The sequence below is a fragment of the Callionymus lyra genome, chromosome 3 (assembly GCF_982586985.1).
Source record: "Callionymus lyra chromosome 3, fCalLyr1.hap1.1, whole genome shotgun sequence".
NCBI classification, from domain to species: Eukaryota; Metazoa; Chordata; class Actinopteri; order Syngnathiformes; family Callionymidae; genus Callionymus; species Callionymus lyra.
The window spans coordinates 22,668,439-22,685,532 of NC_141820.1; the positions used below are offsets into that span (position 1 = coordinate 22,668,439).

The window sequence follows — 17,094 nt, forward strand, 5'->3', positions numbered from 1 at the left end:
GAATATAAAAAAAGAGTGAGATCAAGAACCCTAACATGGCAGCCAATCAGAGAACAAGTCTGATCTTGCCTCTGGGATATTTTGGGAGGGGAGGGAGCTCTAGCTGCCTCTATTTGGACATCGAGGTGGACAATAGTAGCTGGGGAGGGGGTGTCAGGCCAAGAGAGTGGCTGGTGATGTGATGTCAGGTGAAGGTGGAGCTGATGTTAGTGACATCACAGTTGGGTTTGGATCCTCAGATCTGACATTGAAACACACACACACACACACACACAGCACTCTCGTGGACAGACGGATGGACTGAGAAGTAACCTTTGAGAACGTCAACAAATGCAGAAGGATTGAAAACCAAAAAAGAAGGGGGAAAGATAAAGGAAGAGGTAACGTTTAACTATCGGATCTTCAGTTATCCTTGTATGATCATGTATTAATTCAGTAAATTATACCAAAAAAGAAATGAATTTAAATACGTGTTTTATCAGAATCAGACATTTTTTATTGCCATTGATTCACGTTTTTTACAGTATTTCAAATACTATACTTTATCATGTACTTCACTTCTTCATAGATCAACTTTCAAATACAAGTCCTGTGTGTCAGCATCTATTAATAAACAATGTGGGATTGGCGTACATTATCAGTGTTTGGGATGATTTCCAAAAACGCTTCCCCCTGGAGAGAGATTAGTGGGGGTTTTATTACAAAGTGCATTTTTTTGCATCTGTTGTTTTGTTATTATGGTTTTTATATTTGTTGCCACAGAAAACATTTGTTTTGTTTCCCAGTATTTTCACCTTTAACGGTTGATAACAACTGAAAAAATGAATACTAAGTATTGAAGGGTTCAAAAGTTGTTCCATCATCATTTTTGCTCTTATGCTCTAGTCTACTTGCTCCCCTATATTCTAAACGCGATAAAGGTCAAAGCCCTTTTGATTAACTATAAATAAATATTTATCTTTTGAAACATTTGATGCAGAGTTTGGTTGACAACATTTTTACTATTGGTAGCCAATCGTTAACATGACCATCACACCAAGAGCTATCATTTGTTCAGAACAATCAAATAATGAATGTATGTTTTCTTTTGACTCACAGAATCTTTTATGAACAGCAAGTGCAACAATTTAAACAAAATTTTTACTAACAATTTCACAAATGATGCTTATCTAACGTTATCTGGTAGAACACTATATTTTCTTAAAGAGACTGTGTGTTGTAACTGTGCACAAAAAATAATGCTTTTTTTTTTTTTTACAATATATTGTTTCCTCTTTGTTATCTAAATATTGTTATCTCGTCACTGGCATGAAAACAAAATGCTAGATTATTGTTTAACATGCCAAAAAGATTATTGGCAAATGTTTCCAACCATTAATATTGTGATTTATCATTTGTGATTAGCTGTGTCTATTATATTTTTGCAGGCGTGTGTAAAGTGTAAACAAAGTAACATTCAGAGAGACATTCTTGTATCAAACCAGAGCTCGTCTGTCACTGAGTGTCAGTGGGCTTTAAATAGTTCACTGTGGTTCCTCACATGGAGCGGCCAGGACATGACCAGCAGCTGCTGCCGGTGTCAGATGAACACCAGGACTGAGATGAATGTGAAGGGGAGAGTTATTGCTTACACGGTGGCTTACTAGTAAATATGAGTTGATGAATCTGGGCAGTATACATGTCTCTATAATATATCAAAACATCCAACAGCACAATATTGTTTTAAACCTTCACCATTCAAAATGGAAACAAAAAGTTAAAATCAATAACAATTAAGAAATATATTTTTTAAATCAAAAGAATAAAGATTTCAGATATAGAAGTAATGTTTTCTAAAATGTTCATGTGTAGTTTCAGAGGATGTAAATAAACTGCACAGATCTCCACGTGACTACTTTAGACTCAGCTGCTGCAAGCCTTTATAAGATTATTGACATGGCAGAGTGAGTGCAGCAGCTGTTGTGTCCTATACTGGGAACCAGCAGATATTCTTATATATGCCTATTATACATTTTATTTATTGACATAATATTCATGGAATTTGAGGTTTCTTACAGTCAAACTACATTTAAAATATATATATATATATATATATAAACATTGGCACACTTGTTTGTTTATTTTGACTTGTTCAATTAGCACATGGAAAATATTTTACTTATGTTTCCTAGTACTATTTATAGCCAATTATTAAGCTTCTTATTCTGGCCTTCGACCTTCAGCGATCACTGGATAGTTTTGCATTGGACTGTAATACAGGAGGGATGTTTACCACGTGTTCAGTGTAAAAGAAGACAACAAAGGTTATACAATTTCAGAAGAAAAATCTATTATAATTTGTATCTTGTTCAGTATTTAACGTCTACAACAATGTTTCAAAATTAATACAAGAACAATAAAGACATTTTGCCATCAGTACAAAGCCAAGAATGAAAATATATTTGGCGCAATGATCAGAAAAATATTTAACTTTATACCACCACCAACCTGATTTTTTCATTTTATTTATTTTAATTCTTCTTAACCGGCAATCACTCGTACAAGACTATGTTACGATTTGATGGATCCCAACACTGCTGTCTGGTCAACATGCATTTTAATATGACAGCTCGAGGGTGAACAGGGTGAACAGGAGAGATGTTGTGGATACTGACTGTTTGCAGCCTGTAAGTCAGGAAGTCCAGCACCCAGGTAAAGACAGAGGCGTTTAGGCTGTTTCTGGACCAGGGTGGTCTGGATATTATCAAAGGTCAACTCATGTGAAAACCCAACTCTTTAATGTTTCAAGTGTTGAAGCCTTCCTCTCCAAGATGCAGTACGTCCCTTATCATTATGATGTTTCGAAGTTATTGCTTAATCCTGTCTGAAATCTCGACAAACAAGAGGTTACAAGTGGAGTCCATTATGACTTAGTAATGTTAATCATTTATACAACAAGTCCCTTGGAGCTAGAGACTTCCTGGGTTTATGATGCACGGTGACAAACCTCAATGATTGACCAATCACAGCAGAGTGGGTGTGGTTATTGTAAACCAGATTTAATCTCCAGAGAACCAAAGTGTGGGCGGGGCTTAAGCAAATTTTCTAATGCAAATGTTTAAATGAAAAGTGAGTTTTGTACAAACAGACACTGATGAGAACAATAGAGTCCAACATCTATTTAAGACACAACACATCAGTCGCACTTAAACGTGATAGTTTGAGCAAAGTCAAAGTGCAAAAACAAAGTTTCAAAGTCTTTCAAGTTAGCGACACTAATGAACATAAAGTCATTCTTCGTAAAGGAGAGAGCCTAGAAGGTTTAAGACAATAACAGAGACAGAAGTCAGTTATGACTTATGTTTGTTATGTTTATGGTTCACTGCGAAGTCAGGCTGATTTAGTTTAACCCAAGAGATATAGCATTTATATAGCTAAGCAGTAACTATAGCCTGTACTTCTTTGTTAGGATTATTAGTTTAAAAATAATCATAAGTAATGGAAAGTATGGCATATTTGCATTCATGGGTTGTTGATACTTGATCCAAGTTTCTGTTGCTGGGCCCTGAGTTGGCAGACGTCAGCTCATTTCCGATACGATGCTTCAGAATCTTGATGTCAAACACTAACCCAACCCCTCAGCTTGACCATGAGTTCTGCAGGGTGTTATTTGACTCGCCATCAATGGAACTCTACCAGGTTCAAAGTATTAGAACAGTTGTTCCCCACATTCTGGTAACGGTTCAAATGTTGTGTTGAGATGATTGTTTTGTAATATTTTCATTGAGCCACCCTATACTGTATGTTTATGGTAGTGTTTCTGACTTTCCTTTGAATTGTTCATAATTCTGACCAAAGTTAAATTTAAATGTAAATTTTCACAGTATCTTTTGATCATAAAAAATCAACCTTTCTCTATAACTAAAACTTGACTGTGAACTTGTATTTGTCTACCCTTCTTCAGGTGCTGTGTGAAGTAAAATCAACATCCAGAACAGTTCTTAAATTACCTGTCAAAAACTTGACAGTCAAAACATCAACAATCCCAGCAAAGACAAATCCCATAATGGCACCAAAGAAGAAGGCCTCACGCCAAAAGAAGGTGGACGCCGACGTGTCTGAGGTCGCCGCCGAGACCGGCCCCGCACCCCTGAAGATCGAGAGACGTGGAGACGGCGTGGTGGTGATGGAGAGTGGCGTGAAGAAGATCGAGCAGATGGCCGCGCTGGACATCGCTCAGCTGAACAGCCTCAACCTGCCGCTGCCGCCGCCGGTCATCAAGCCGGGGGAGCGAGGCCTCGGCCTGGGCAGCGAGCTGACCCGGCCCATGCACGGCAACGCCCTTTTGGAGGAGCTGAGCAAGATGCGACAGGAGAAGTGGGTCAAGATTGGTTCAGAGATGACTTGAGTTTGTTTTTCCTGATGATGTTTCTCCCCAGGTTTCTCACAGACCTGGAGTTGGGCTCTAAGACTAAGACCTTCGACGTCCATAAGTTGGTCATTTCCTCTGTGAGTCAGTATTTCAGAGAGATCCTTGCCAAGGACCCCAACATGAAGCGCCTGGAGCTCCCCTCCCTGTCTCCCCTTGGTAGGCTAACCCACATAGTAATGGATTTTCAAGTTTAGGTAACTCAAGTTTATCCTCTCACCTGTGTGTTCAGGCCTGGCCAATGTGATCACCTTCGCCTACCTGGGTCGCGTCCACATGTCTCTCTATACCATCGGCTGCACGGTCTCGGCCGCCGCCACTCTGCAGATCCCTCAGCTCCTGAAGATGTGCATGGACTTCCTGTTGGCGGAGCTCAACGTCCAGACCTGCGTCTACATCTGGAACATCGCGGCGGCGTACAGCCTGCTGCCGGTGTGCGAGGCCGCCCGCCGCTATGTCCTGGACAACTTCGTGCAGTTCTCCGAGACCCCACTCTTCACTCAGCTCACCCTGGAGCAGATCTCCGCCTTCCTGCAGGACGACACTCTGATGCTGCCGTCGGAGGTCACTGCCTTCCAGGTGAGGGAATATTTATGGATTCGTTCCTCACAACAGTCAGTATGTTGGTTACTTGTTTATATGGTTCTGAAAACCCCCTGCAATTAACTTTATCTAGTTTTGGTTCAATTTCTCACTATTCAAATACATGTTAAGGCCTCATAATTCCTCCTTGCAACCTTTCCTAAATGGTCATTTACACACAGTTTTGGATCCCAAAATCCTATATACTTTTAATAACATGAAATTGTTAATAATTGCGAAAAAGGTATAAATCAACAATATTTATTTGAAACAGTGCATAGGAGGTCCTATCTCTCTCTTATCAACATGATGACCTGCACTGCCCCCATAATGCTTTGCCGCCCAGCCAACCAATTGCAGCTTTGGATCACTTTTCACATAACTACATAGACGTAGAATTTAAATACAGTATTGTGGCGGTCAATTCGCTGTTACTAAATAGAGAACTGTGTAGAAAGGCATCAAGGGTCTTCTGTTGGGACCATAGTAAGGTGGGTTCGGTGATTAGTGGCTACCACTTTTTTCTGGGGTTGAGTTAAAGTTAATCTGCTGTTCAGATAACATATTCGGAACAATGTCAAGAAGCTTTACTGCAGCTTACAGAAGTTTATTTAATTATGCTGCACCTTGTGAATCTGTGAGGAAGTAGAAATATATGCAAGGAACCACTCTATGTAATTTAACCCTTTGGGAAATTTCATTGGCCACCCCTGGCCTAGAAAGGATCCGTACCCTCTGCTGAAGGCCAAAATAAGATCAGTGAGTGTGAGGGCCAACATACAGTGCTACTGAGATCAGGAAAAAGTGTGGTTATAAATAATCGACTGGCTTTTTGATTTAAATAGATGGTCAGTGGATGCGGGAGACGATACACTTATTTTTAATTTTTGATTTTCTGCCCGACCTCTATTTCTGATGTCAAAGCAGTCTTGAGTTCAAATATGTACTGTAAGTGCTTTTTTACATGATAGATTAAATAGATAACTATTGTTTTTTTTTTCGCGGTCTAGTCATAGACACCCTGGCTAAACCGATAGTCGTTGTTGTCTCTCCACAGCTGGCACAGAAGTGGCTGGACTTCGACGCGGCCCGTCACCCTCATGCCGGCGAGCTCCTCGCCCATGTGCGCTTCGAGACCATCCCCGCCAGCGAATTGGTCAGTCAGATCCAGCCGGTCCCTCGCATGATGATGGACCCTCAGTGTCACCGTCTGCTGGTGGACGCCATGAACTACCACCTGCTGCCGTACCAGCAGAACACCCTGCAGTCCAGACGCACTCAGGTCCGGGCCAGCCAGACCACTCTGCTGACCATCGGCGGCCGGCCGTCCCTGACGGAGCGAGCGCTCAGCCGGGAGGTGAGCGAGTGGAGAAGTCGCTGTGGATTCTAAGGAATATAATTTTTATGACTGATTTCCAGGTGCTGTGGAGAGATCCAAAAGAAGGAGGAGCTAACTGGAGACATCTCACGCAGCTGCCAGCCAAGAGCTTCAACCAGTGCGTCGCCGTGATGGACGGCTTCTTATACGTGGCGGGAGGAGAGGATCAGAACGATGCTCGCAACCAGGCCAAACACGCCGTCAGCACCCTCAGCAGGTACAGAGAGCACCTTGAAAATACACCAAACTCACTCACACAAGGGGGGCTCACTACTTAAACAGTCAACAGTGGGGCTAACAAAATGTATATTTACCAAACAGGATATTGCCTTTGATTGGTTTGTGGCATAATAATCTAGAACTGAAGGATAGAAATCCTTCCAGGCTGTTGATCCTAAGCTTTGGAACGATCTTCCTCTCTCTGTGTTTGATGATCTACTGACTCCTTTAAGAAACATCTTAAGACATTTGTATTTGTTCAGGCTTTTCCTTGATTTTCTGGGACTCCTGTTGTATTATCAGTTATATCTTGACCTTTAAAGTATATACTTTATTGAATATTGTTTTTATTGTTTAAGCACTTTGTGACCCTGGTCTGGAAAAGCGCTATACAAAAAAAAATTACTTACTTACTTACTTACTTATCATCAGTTGCTTATTTACCTTCTCGAAAGTCTTTGAACAGTTCTTGAAATCCAGAATCTCACGATATCAATGACTCTTATGTTTTGCCAATCATCGGGCCACAAAAAATGACAGGGCATGGCCAGATTTTAACCCCATACTTTTTCCTATTGTGTGTATTTTAGATTCGACCCACGTTTCAACACTTGGCTCCACCTGGCCAGCATGCGACAGCGACGCACCCACTTCTCCCTGGTGGCCAGCGGGGGGCGCCTGTTCGCTATCGGGGGTCGTAACGTGGAAGGCCTGCTCGCCACCACCGAGAGCTACGTGCCCTCCACCAACACCTGGCAGATGCGCGCCCCCATGGAATCCCCTCGCTGCTGTCACTCCAGCGCCACCTTGCCCTCCGGCGACATCCTGGTCACCGGCGGTTACATCAACTGCGCCTACTCCCGCTCCGTGGCCTGCTACAGCGTGGAGAGCGACACCTGGTCCGAGAAGGTGCCGATGGAAACCCCCCGGGGCTGGCACTGCTCCACGGCGCTGGGCGGGAAGGTGTACGTCGTCGGCGGGAGCCAGCTGGGTCCCAGCGGCGAGCGAGTGGACGTGCTGTCCATGGAGGTCTACTCGCCCGAGAGCGGCGCCTGGAGTCGTGCGGCGCCGCTGCGACTGGGCGTCAGCACCGCCGGCCTCTCCTCGATGGACAACAAGCTGTTTCTGCTGGGAGGCTGGAACGAAGGCGAGAAGCGCTACAAGGCGGCGGTCCAGAAGTACGACCCGGCCACGGACAGCTGGTCCACGGTGGAGGATCTGCCCGAGCCCACGGTGGGCGTGTCCTGTTGCGCGCTGTCGCTGCCCCCCCGACATGCAGCGCGCCGGCAGCAGCATCGCAACACTCCCAGCGAAGACCAGCAGCAGAAGCAGGTGAAGAACCGAAGCAGGGAGAGCAGCGCCGCACCGACCCAGACCATCAAGGCGTAGAGAAGGCCTCGGATGAAGCGGGGAAGGCTTGTCGTTCCAGGCAGGCATCTGGACCATGTCGGCCCTGTTTTTGTTTACGATAACTTGAAAAAAAAGCTAGAGGGGTTGCACGATGTCAGACACGTAGGGTATATTTGTAGGCTTAAGGTTTCAATCAATTTAACTGTGTACAGTATTATTTATAGCTTCATGGCGAGTTACTTCAAATGTACTTTAGTGCGAGCATCTTGTTACATCCAATTATAACTGCAGTGTGAGAAGCCAGGACTTCCTGTGTAACCCTAACCAAGAGGACCTGATCTTAAAGCAGCACTACGTAACATTTTCACATTATCCTGTTTTTCTTCATATTTTTTTTGGAGTACATGCTGCTTTAACTACCACAGTGCATCTGAGATGCCGTTTGTATTCATTTCAATCTTGGCTTAAGTACTGACTTAACTTCACATAACATTGCATTTACACTGTTCTAACACTGGGGGGAGCCAGAAAACAAATTCACTGCTGCTTTAAGGTTGGGCTGAAAATGGGAAGGTGTTGGTTGAATCCCGTGGTAAATTCAAAACAGAGTCTGTTCATCATTTAGATTTGGCGGAAGCTATGAAAATACATTATTTAGCTTAAACCACTTTTCATTGTAGGTATTCGCCACAGAAGATGAAAGTAGATTGAGATTTTAAATCAACACAAGACCCCTTTAAAACATTCAAACAACACTTTTAGACTTCAAAATCTTAAACAGTTAATACATTTCATTGTAAATATGCCATTTTATATCTTATCTCATCTGGTTCTTCTTTTCATTTTCACATGTAAATATGCTAATAAAAGCCAAATAAGTCTCTTAGATCATAAATGCATGTTAATATAGCTTCAATAATACTTAAGTGGAATATCGTGCAGCCCTTAAAACTAGCAATAAATTGTAAACAAAATCTTTGTGCATTTTAAATGAATGAACCTCAAAAATCTTTTGATGAAATGTAATTATTTAATTTATGAGTTAAACCTCCAAAATGTGAAGCGACAGAATTGATGTTCAAGAAGAAAAGTAAAATAGGAAGAAGGAATTGAAAGCTGGCATGGTCTAGACAGGGCGATGAAGGGATGCATCATGGGAAGTTCAACACGGAACAGCGGACGAGTGGTAGAACGATGGCGGCGTTAGCAGGCTGTTGGAAAAGAGCATGGAGTCACTACATCAAGAATGTGTAGAAATATATGTTGAGAGTATGTGTGTGCGTTAGTGTCTGTGTGTCTGAGTGAGTGAATGCGTGTGTGTAACTATGATAGAACATGAGCCATTTTGTGACACATAATCTCATAATCAATCTTGAAATATTTCCATAAATATACACCAGCAGCTTAGAGACATTTATATATAAAGTTTTGAAATGTTGAATAGTCCACACTAGGATATACATATAAAATAAATACGTCCAGTTTTGATTTTATTACTTCTTTTTAGCTAGAAAAAAAAAAGGTTTTCAAACAAAGAAAAGGGAAAACTAATTCTGTTTCATCTGTTTTGGGTTTGTAATAACTAATTCGTAACTAAATTGAAAAAAATAAATGATGAAACTGTTCAACTAGTGAAACTCCGTCAGTTTAGATGAATGATTGTCGATGTATTATGAGGCTGATCAGGGTTTTTTTCATTTGTCAATATCCCTCATTAATCTCCTGGACACCAGTATTGCTGACCTCACTTGTTTGGAGTTTCACTGAATAAAGATAATCTGACAACCAACCTGGAGTTTAATTTTTTGTTTTTGTTTCCATAAAGAATCTGCTTGTGCACAAATTACTTTTTTTCAATAATACTTTTTTTTTTTAATGCGGACATTGTTTTCTCAAAATCACTTCACAAGTAAAAAGGTAATAGAAAAATAACATATGGTTACAAATATCAATCCAAGAAGCTTCCAGTTTGAAGTGATGACACAACAGACAATTCTGTTCCATAATAAAGTTATAATGGAGCAAATGTCCCAACACAAAAATATCAATAAACATAGCTCATTTAGATTTAAGTTATGTTCATCAAGCTCAAAATTTTAATGAAAAATATAAATTTGTATTTGAGGTTGACGAGCTCAAGTTATCTATTGGAGGAATGTTGCTTATTTATTGTCTTATTAATCTGCGGTGGGTCTACAATTATATGGATAAGTCAAAGTAAAATGATGCTTTGTTTTAAAATGTTCAGGGTACGTTGATGATGGGATAAGGAACGGATTATCTTTCAAAGTTTTGGTGGCGTTTTGGATTCGCATCTGAAGGCAGTAGACTGACTGCTGCCACCTGCTGACCCATGAAACTCATTTAACTTGACTATTAATTCGATAAATATTTTAAACGATAAAACGTTACCTAATAATATAGATAATAAATTATGTTGGACAATAATGGGTTGGGCGACATCATATACTGAAGTTTTGAGGCGTCACCAAACAAAAAGAAACAAAAGTGATAAAGAAAAACAACACATGGCAACAAAACCTTGAAAAATTATGAATTAAAAGCTAAAAACAATACTACAATTGAATAATCTTACTTGACAATAAATTATTATACTTGACAACGAACAATAGTTTACTTCAGATATGGACGTAATAATAAAAAGTAAAAGAAAAAAAGGTTTTCAACGCTTTATTGTTTTAATAAAAAAATAGCACCAATTTAAACACAAACGTAATTATAGTTATAGACGTTATTCATTCACCTTGATCGAATCAAATGTTTTAACAATACTTTATAGGAATCCTATTGTCCTATTGTTCTTATAACTAATATTTGACTTTAGCTTTTTACAAATAATATTGAAAGTCTTCCTCTTCAAATATATGAAGTAACATTTTTACGTAAGCCAACGTTTCACCTTTAGCCAATCAGCGCACCATTATTTAACTGACAAATATTACAGCCAATGAAATGCCTTTATTCCGCAAGAGGCGGGACGTTTCTCCATTGAAGGCACAAAAGAGGCGGAGTCACTTCCTCTTCTCTGCCCTGGAGCTGTCAGCGCCGCAGCTACAAGCCCAGTGACTTCTCCAAAAGTTTCCTGGTGGGACTCTTGTCGGTCCAAAACATGGCTCCAGTCGCACAGCTGAAGGAGGCTATTGCTGAGGTGCATGACGGAATCCGGGCCATTCTGCTGGGACCACCCGGAGCCGGCAAGGGAACTCAGGTGAGCGAGAAGCGTTAGCATTAGCATGTAGCGCATGGTCTGGTACTGCTGGTTCTTCAGGTGCAGGAGTTTGACCTGTGAATGTTAGACATAAACACACACACAAACACGTGGCAACGTTTGGATTTGTTTATGACACACAATGAAGTATTATGAGCAAGATAACAACACTGTGATGTCAGCTTGTTTATTGAGAGGCTGTAATAATGTCACTCCCGACATTTACTGAACTATTCTGTTGTTGCCTGGTGTAGCTCTTTCAAGAAAAAGAAAAAAAACGTTTCAATTGTCTCTTAATAGTTCTCTTCAAAGTTCCTTAGGTGTGTTCTTCTCACTGACAGACTTCATTTAAATTATTTAAGTTGCTGTAGAGACTTGGTTACAACCCCCCCCCCACCGAGGGCCAATGTATATTCAAGTGTAAGAATGTACAAATTCAAAGTATGAAAAACATTTAAGGTTCCAGGGTTGAGTCAGTACTTGGGTGACTTGGGTCAGTCTGTCAAACTGAGCCTGAGGAACCTGGGTGTTGTATTTGATAAAGACATGTCTCTTGTTCGACACTGCAGAAAACTGACCAGAAACTGTTTCCTTCCACTGAGAAAAATCTCTAAATTTAGGAAAATGTTGTCGGAACATGTTCTGGAGCTTGTAATCCATGCGTTTGTGTCTTCTCGTCTGGAGTATTGCAAGAGTTTATTTTCATGTCTTAACAAGAAGGAGCTATTTCGCCTGAAGTTGGTTCAGAACTCTGCAGCGAGAATTCTGACCCGCTCAAGTAGAAGAACTCACATTTCTCCGATCCTTAAAACTCTTCACTGGCTGCCAGTTTCTTTCAGGATCAATTTTAAAATTCTGGTTCTTACTTTCAGATCTATTCATGGTCAGGCTCCTCCTTACATCAGTGATCTGATCCAGCCTTACACCCCAGCTCGGGCTCTGAGGTCTGTGGATCAGAATCTACTGATGGTTCCACGCACACGGTTCAGGACCAGAGGAGAGAAATTCTTCCAGGCTTTTGCTCCTAAGCTTTGGAACGATCTTCCTCTCCCTCTGTGTTTGATGGATCTACTGACTCCTTCAAGAAACATCTTAAGACGTTTCTATTTGTTCAGGCTTTTCCTTGATTTTCTGGAACTCCTATTGTGTTATCAGTTTTATCTTGCCCTTTAAAGTATATACTTTATTGAGTATTGTTTAAGCGCTTTGTGACCCTGGTCTAGAAAAGCGCTATATAAATAAAAATTACTTACTTACTTTATGGTGCCTTGTTTGGTTCTGTTTGCGATTGCTTATTTTGTGTCATATCTAATCATTTTATTTTGTACTGACCCGACACTATGTTTTGTTGACAACACTGGCAATAACGGTTCCTGACATATCGACTATTAAAACATTTTTTTTGTGTGTGTAGGCGCCTCGACTTGCAGAGCAATACTGTGTGTGTCACCTGGCCACGGGAGACATGCTGAGAGCCATGGTTGCTTCGGGCTCTGCGCTCGGGAAGAGGCTGAAGGCCACCATGGATGCTGGCAAACTGGTGAGTCGACTGTATTTTAAAATCTCTTGTTTCACGGGGACAATGCTGCCTACATCCCCCCCCCCCCCCCCCCCCCCCCCACGTTGAACATAGCAAATTAAAAGTAGAGCCTCACTTTACACAAACAAACTAAATGGATTTTACATGTTTGGATGCCATTCAGGTTTTTCAATTCATTTGCAGACATGTTAATTCCCAGCTGAATAATTAAAAGGCTGTGAAATATATTTTCATGGATTTACCTGCGATCACACTCTTCTGCTGCTTTACCTAAACAACAACCTCCATCACGAGGAGGCCACAACAATCACACCTTTGGCATCTCTTGTTTCGAGTACTTTATTTCTTTCCTTTTTATATCAGGCTACCTGTTCAGTGATCTTCCTTGCATATGCAACCACAAACCCAGCGGCGTTTAAGATCATGCGTTTGTGCTCCAGACTGTGAATTGGTGCGATGATTGTTCTTGTGGACTTGTAGGTCAGTGATGAAATGGTGGTGGAACTCATTGAGAAGAACCTGGACACCCCACCCTGCAGCAATGGTTTCTTGTTGGACGGTTTCCCTCGGACTGTAAAGCAAGCAGAGATGGTTGGTTGTGGATTTTTAGTTTTTCCTCTTACAACGGATGTTCTTAACTTGAACTTGACAAAATGTATGTTCATGTAAGTCCTGGAAAGAAAATGAGATGCTTGTCTTTCAGCTGGATGACCTGCTCGACAAGAGACGAGAGAAGCTGGACTCTGTGGTGGAGTTTGCTGTGGATGACTCTCTGCTGGTGCGCAGGATTTGCGGCAGGTAGTTTTATTCCATTCACATCCTTAAGAACTGTTGTATAGAAATTGTATTATATAAATGATGATTTTCGCCACATTTATTTATGATGTTGCTGAAGTCGTAGTGGAACTCAATTATACACTGCTAAAAGAAAAACTTGGGTTTTGCAGTTTGCGCTTTTTTTTTTTTTAAACGTGTATTTATTTTCCATTGTGTAAATGTTTCAGCCCTTGGTTATTGGGCAAATGTAAATAAAAAATGAACTAGTCATGCACATTGTTATTATATATATATATATATATATATATATATATATATATATATATTTTTTTTATTTTAAGCAAAGTGTCCATAAATGTTTTTAAATATCAGGATTAGTGAATTTAGAAAAGCTACAAAGATGAAAAACCGTATCTATCGTAAGTACTTATTATTCAATTTTCTGCTTTGAGCCCCAAATTTTAAATTTGGTTCATCCCTAGAAACATGTTTCCTCTGCTCTTCACACAGTGACAAATGATTTTATGTAACTCTTGTTGTTCCGAGCCTCCTGTAGTGCTGACCCTCCGTGTTCAGTGTGAACACTTTGCGAAGACAACCCCATGTTTGTCCTGCTTCTGATGAAAGAATAACACAGGATGTTTACAGAGGACATTCTCTTTTGTCGGGGGTCTTTGTCTGTCCTCTGGGATCTGAAATGATGGCTGGAGTTGACATAAGAGGAATGATAAAAACATGATGAGTCACGATGTCTTGTCTCTTTCTCTGATTTCACCTCACTACAGGCTAATTCATCAGCCGAGTGGACGCTCCTACCATGAAGAGTTCAATCCCCCTAAAGAGCACATGAAGGATGATGTAAGTAGCCAGTCCACCACTGCTGCTTCTTAAATGCTTCCTGCTCCCCTGATAATGCCCTTTTTAAAGAAAAGCTTTGACCTCTTTTGTTTCTCTCTTCCCATCAGGTGACTGGCGAGCCTCTGATGCGCCGTAGTGACGACAATGAGACCACTTTGCATTCTCGTCTGGAGGCGTACCATCGTCAAACGGTTCCCCTGGTGGACTACTACAGCGCCCGGGGTATCCACACTGCCATCGACGCCTCCAAGAGCCCAAACGTCGTCTTCGCTTCCATTGTCGCCGCATTCACCGTCGCCACGGAAACTCCTGCCCGAGCCAGCGCCTGTAAACACAAAGTCTTCTTCATCTAAAACTCCTTTTCCTCCTGTTTTTCCCTCTCTTGGCTGCCCTTTTCCTTGGGTGCAGATGTTCAACATGGCATTGGAAACATTCTATTTTATTTTTAAATCCACAATGGCAGAACAAAGTCTGAACGATTCACTACAATCAACCATGTTCAGCTTCGCCTTATCTGTGATCACAAAGTGCTCGTTGCCAATAATGATTGAACCTTGATCAGTTTATTCAACAATATACTATGAAAATTGATTCATCCACACTTTGCTGGATTGCTGCTTGCATGAAATCCTCGTTCTGTTTTAGAACCTTTTAATTTTAAAGGGTTAAAGCAGCAGCTGAACTAGCTTCGATTAAAAGTTATTTTGAGCTGAAGGAAGTTGGGGTGAAGATTATACAGTGTGGTTGGTGGATCAGAACAAATAACTTCCATTTGTGTAGAACACACATTGTCAAACTCTTGTAAATCCAAGTAGATAATGTTATGTTCATATTATGATCTATTAAGATACCAGTGTTTATGTTGAGGGGCAGATTGTGTTGTTTGGTTAAGGAAGACAAACACGGAAATAATTAAGATGAAATGAGCCTAAAAAAATGAAAATACGGTGATCGAAATCAAACTTTTATTTTCTATTTGGTGAATATACATTTTGTTTGACCCTTAACTTCTAAACTGCTGCTAAAGGATTTTGTCCCTTGAGTGATTTAGTTTGACACTCCTGGTGTAGGATGGACTGTAGTTATTGTCACTTGGCTCAAATGTGTTCTTAGAAGTATAAAATGACAGTCAATGGCTCTCACTTCTACCCAACAATTCGTTTAGTGCGTTTTAAAAAAGAAAAAATGGGAGTGAATGGAGCTTTGTCTTTAAACTGCTTCCCTTTTCCTGAACATTCCCTTTTCCCACCATCTTCCTACTGCTCGAGTGCCAGATCAATATCTTTGCTAAAATTATAGTTACCTAGAACTCGATCACTTCTATTTAATTTCCTGTTTGACTTCATTAGGAAATGATTAACAATTTCTGAGGAACTCGTCTAATGAGGTTTTCCAGTAGGTCGGTTCATTGTTCTTCTTATCTGTAAGAACATGCCGTTGTTTATTGTGTAATGGCTCAAATTAATTGGCAAAGAAAAATGTCTGCTATTGACGACGTCTATATTCAAAGAGATTGACTAAGAAAACAAGTTTCCTTGACTTGAGTCGTAAGACTCTTAAATGTTTTACTGCATATTTTTAAGTTCTTTTAATCTTCATGGCTACTCAATGTTTTACTGCATATTTTTAAGTTATTTTAATCTTCATGGTTACTCTGGCAGAGTGTTATGATCTGGTCCACACAAACCAGCTGTCAGCAGCTTCTCCTGGATCAAAGGGTCCTAATAAAGGAAGTCGGATCTCTCTGGGAACTTCCTTGTAAGAAAAGTTCAGAATCCCGGCTGCTGTTTCCGCTTCTCCCAAGAGTCTTTGATCGCCTCGTCTGAAGTTTGAACTCCAAAGTGTCTTTGTTGATGTTCACCAGCAGCTAGACAGTCTACAGGGGAACACCTGAGAAGGCAGAAACCAACTTTTTAAACATGTGTCCTTCTCAGTGTTTGCTTCAGGTCGTGTCTTCTAACTCCTTTTTTATTTATTTATTTTAAAAGTTTTAACTGTACCGACAATTCAATGGCTGCATTGGATGAAAGTATTGCTCATGCAGATGGTTTCTCTCACGTTGACTGGGATACTGATGTTCTCTACTGGATGTTGTCATGGAAAACAAAAAGCAAAGGTTTAATCCTTGCGTAGGATATAAATATTAAATTTAATTCGGCAACATTAGCTCAGTGTCTTATGCATTATCACGAAGGAATCTTTCCCCGGGGTTGTCGGCATCACTGAGCAGGATCTAACTAGATGGCGACTCCATGTAGGTCCATGTAGAAAACATTATTCGTTTATCTTAAACAATGAAGCAGCTTTTGCCTATATAATTGTGTCAAATGTCTATTCTGAGTTGTTGATGTTTGCTGCCATCTTGTTTAACATAGAATATGAATGTACGGGTGACTTTTGAATGTGTTGTTGTTGTTACCAGTGTTTTTTATAATTTGACTCTAATTCACCGACCACCCATTTGTCTTACAGCTGGATAAAACCTTGGATCCTGAGGAATATGCTTTGAGAAAAGATCATCCGGAAGACACCGTGTCTGGTGTGTGTGGGGGGGTGGGGAGGAAATTGGGTAAAACATCTGTGAAGTTGTCTTGGCTTACATTGATTTAGAACATTTCTCAGATGCGTGTGTGCTCCCAATAAACCCGCTTTGTTGCAAACCCCCACTCTGTGCTTTCTATTTTATTTTTAAACACTTTCTGGAACTCCTGTTGTGTTATCAGTTTTATTTTGCCCTTTAAAGTATATACTTT

General features: G+C 40.7%; 2 protein-coding genes across 3 annotated transcripts; both read left to right on the forward strand.

The window, feature by feature from the left end:
• The first annotated feature begins 274 nt into the window (after nt 1–274).
• klhl43 (kelch-like family member 43) lies at nt 275–9,709 on the forward strand. Its single transcript, XM_087787094.1, has 7 exons — nt 275–380; nt 3,944–4,356; nt 4,419–4,567; nt 4,641–4,987; nt 6,048–6,347; nt 6,410–6,585; nt 7,178–9,709. Exons 2-7 carry the CDS (start codon nt 4,046–4,048, stop codon nt 7,974–7,976), a joined length of 2,082 nt encoding a protein of 693 aa, XP_087643220.1. The 5' UTR covers nt 275–380; nt 3,944–4,045; the 3' UTR covers nt 7,977–9,709.
• Nucleotides 9,710–10,984: 1,275 nt separating this feature from the next.
• ak2 (adenylate kinase 2) lies at nt 10,985–17,007 on the forward strand. Of its 2 annotated transcripts, XM_087787099.1 has the most exons (7): nt 10,985–11,166; nt 12,581–12,706; nt 13,187–13,297; nt 13,410–13,504; nt 14,269–14,341; nt 14,449–14,668; nt 16,814–17,007. In XM_087787099.1, exons 1-7 carry the CDS (start codon nt 11,068–11,070, stop codon nt 16,819–16,821), a joined length of 732 nt encoding a protein of 243 aa, XP_087643225.1. In that variant the 5' UTR covers nt 10,985–11,067; the 3' UTR covers nt 16,822–17,007. The 2 variants fall into 2 exon arrangements, with proteins under 2 accessions (XP_087643225.1, XP_087643224.1); XM_087787098.1 differs by lacking the exon at nt 16,814–17,007 and having other exon boundaries at nt 14,449–14,709.
• Nucleotides 17,008–17,094: the final 87 nt, after the last annotated feature.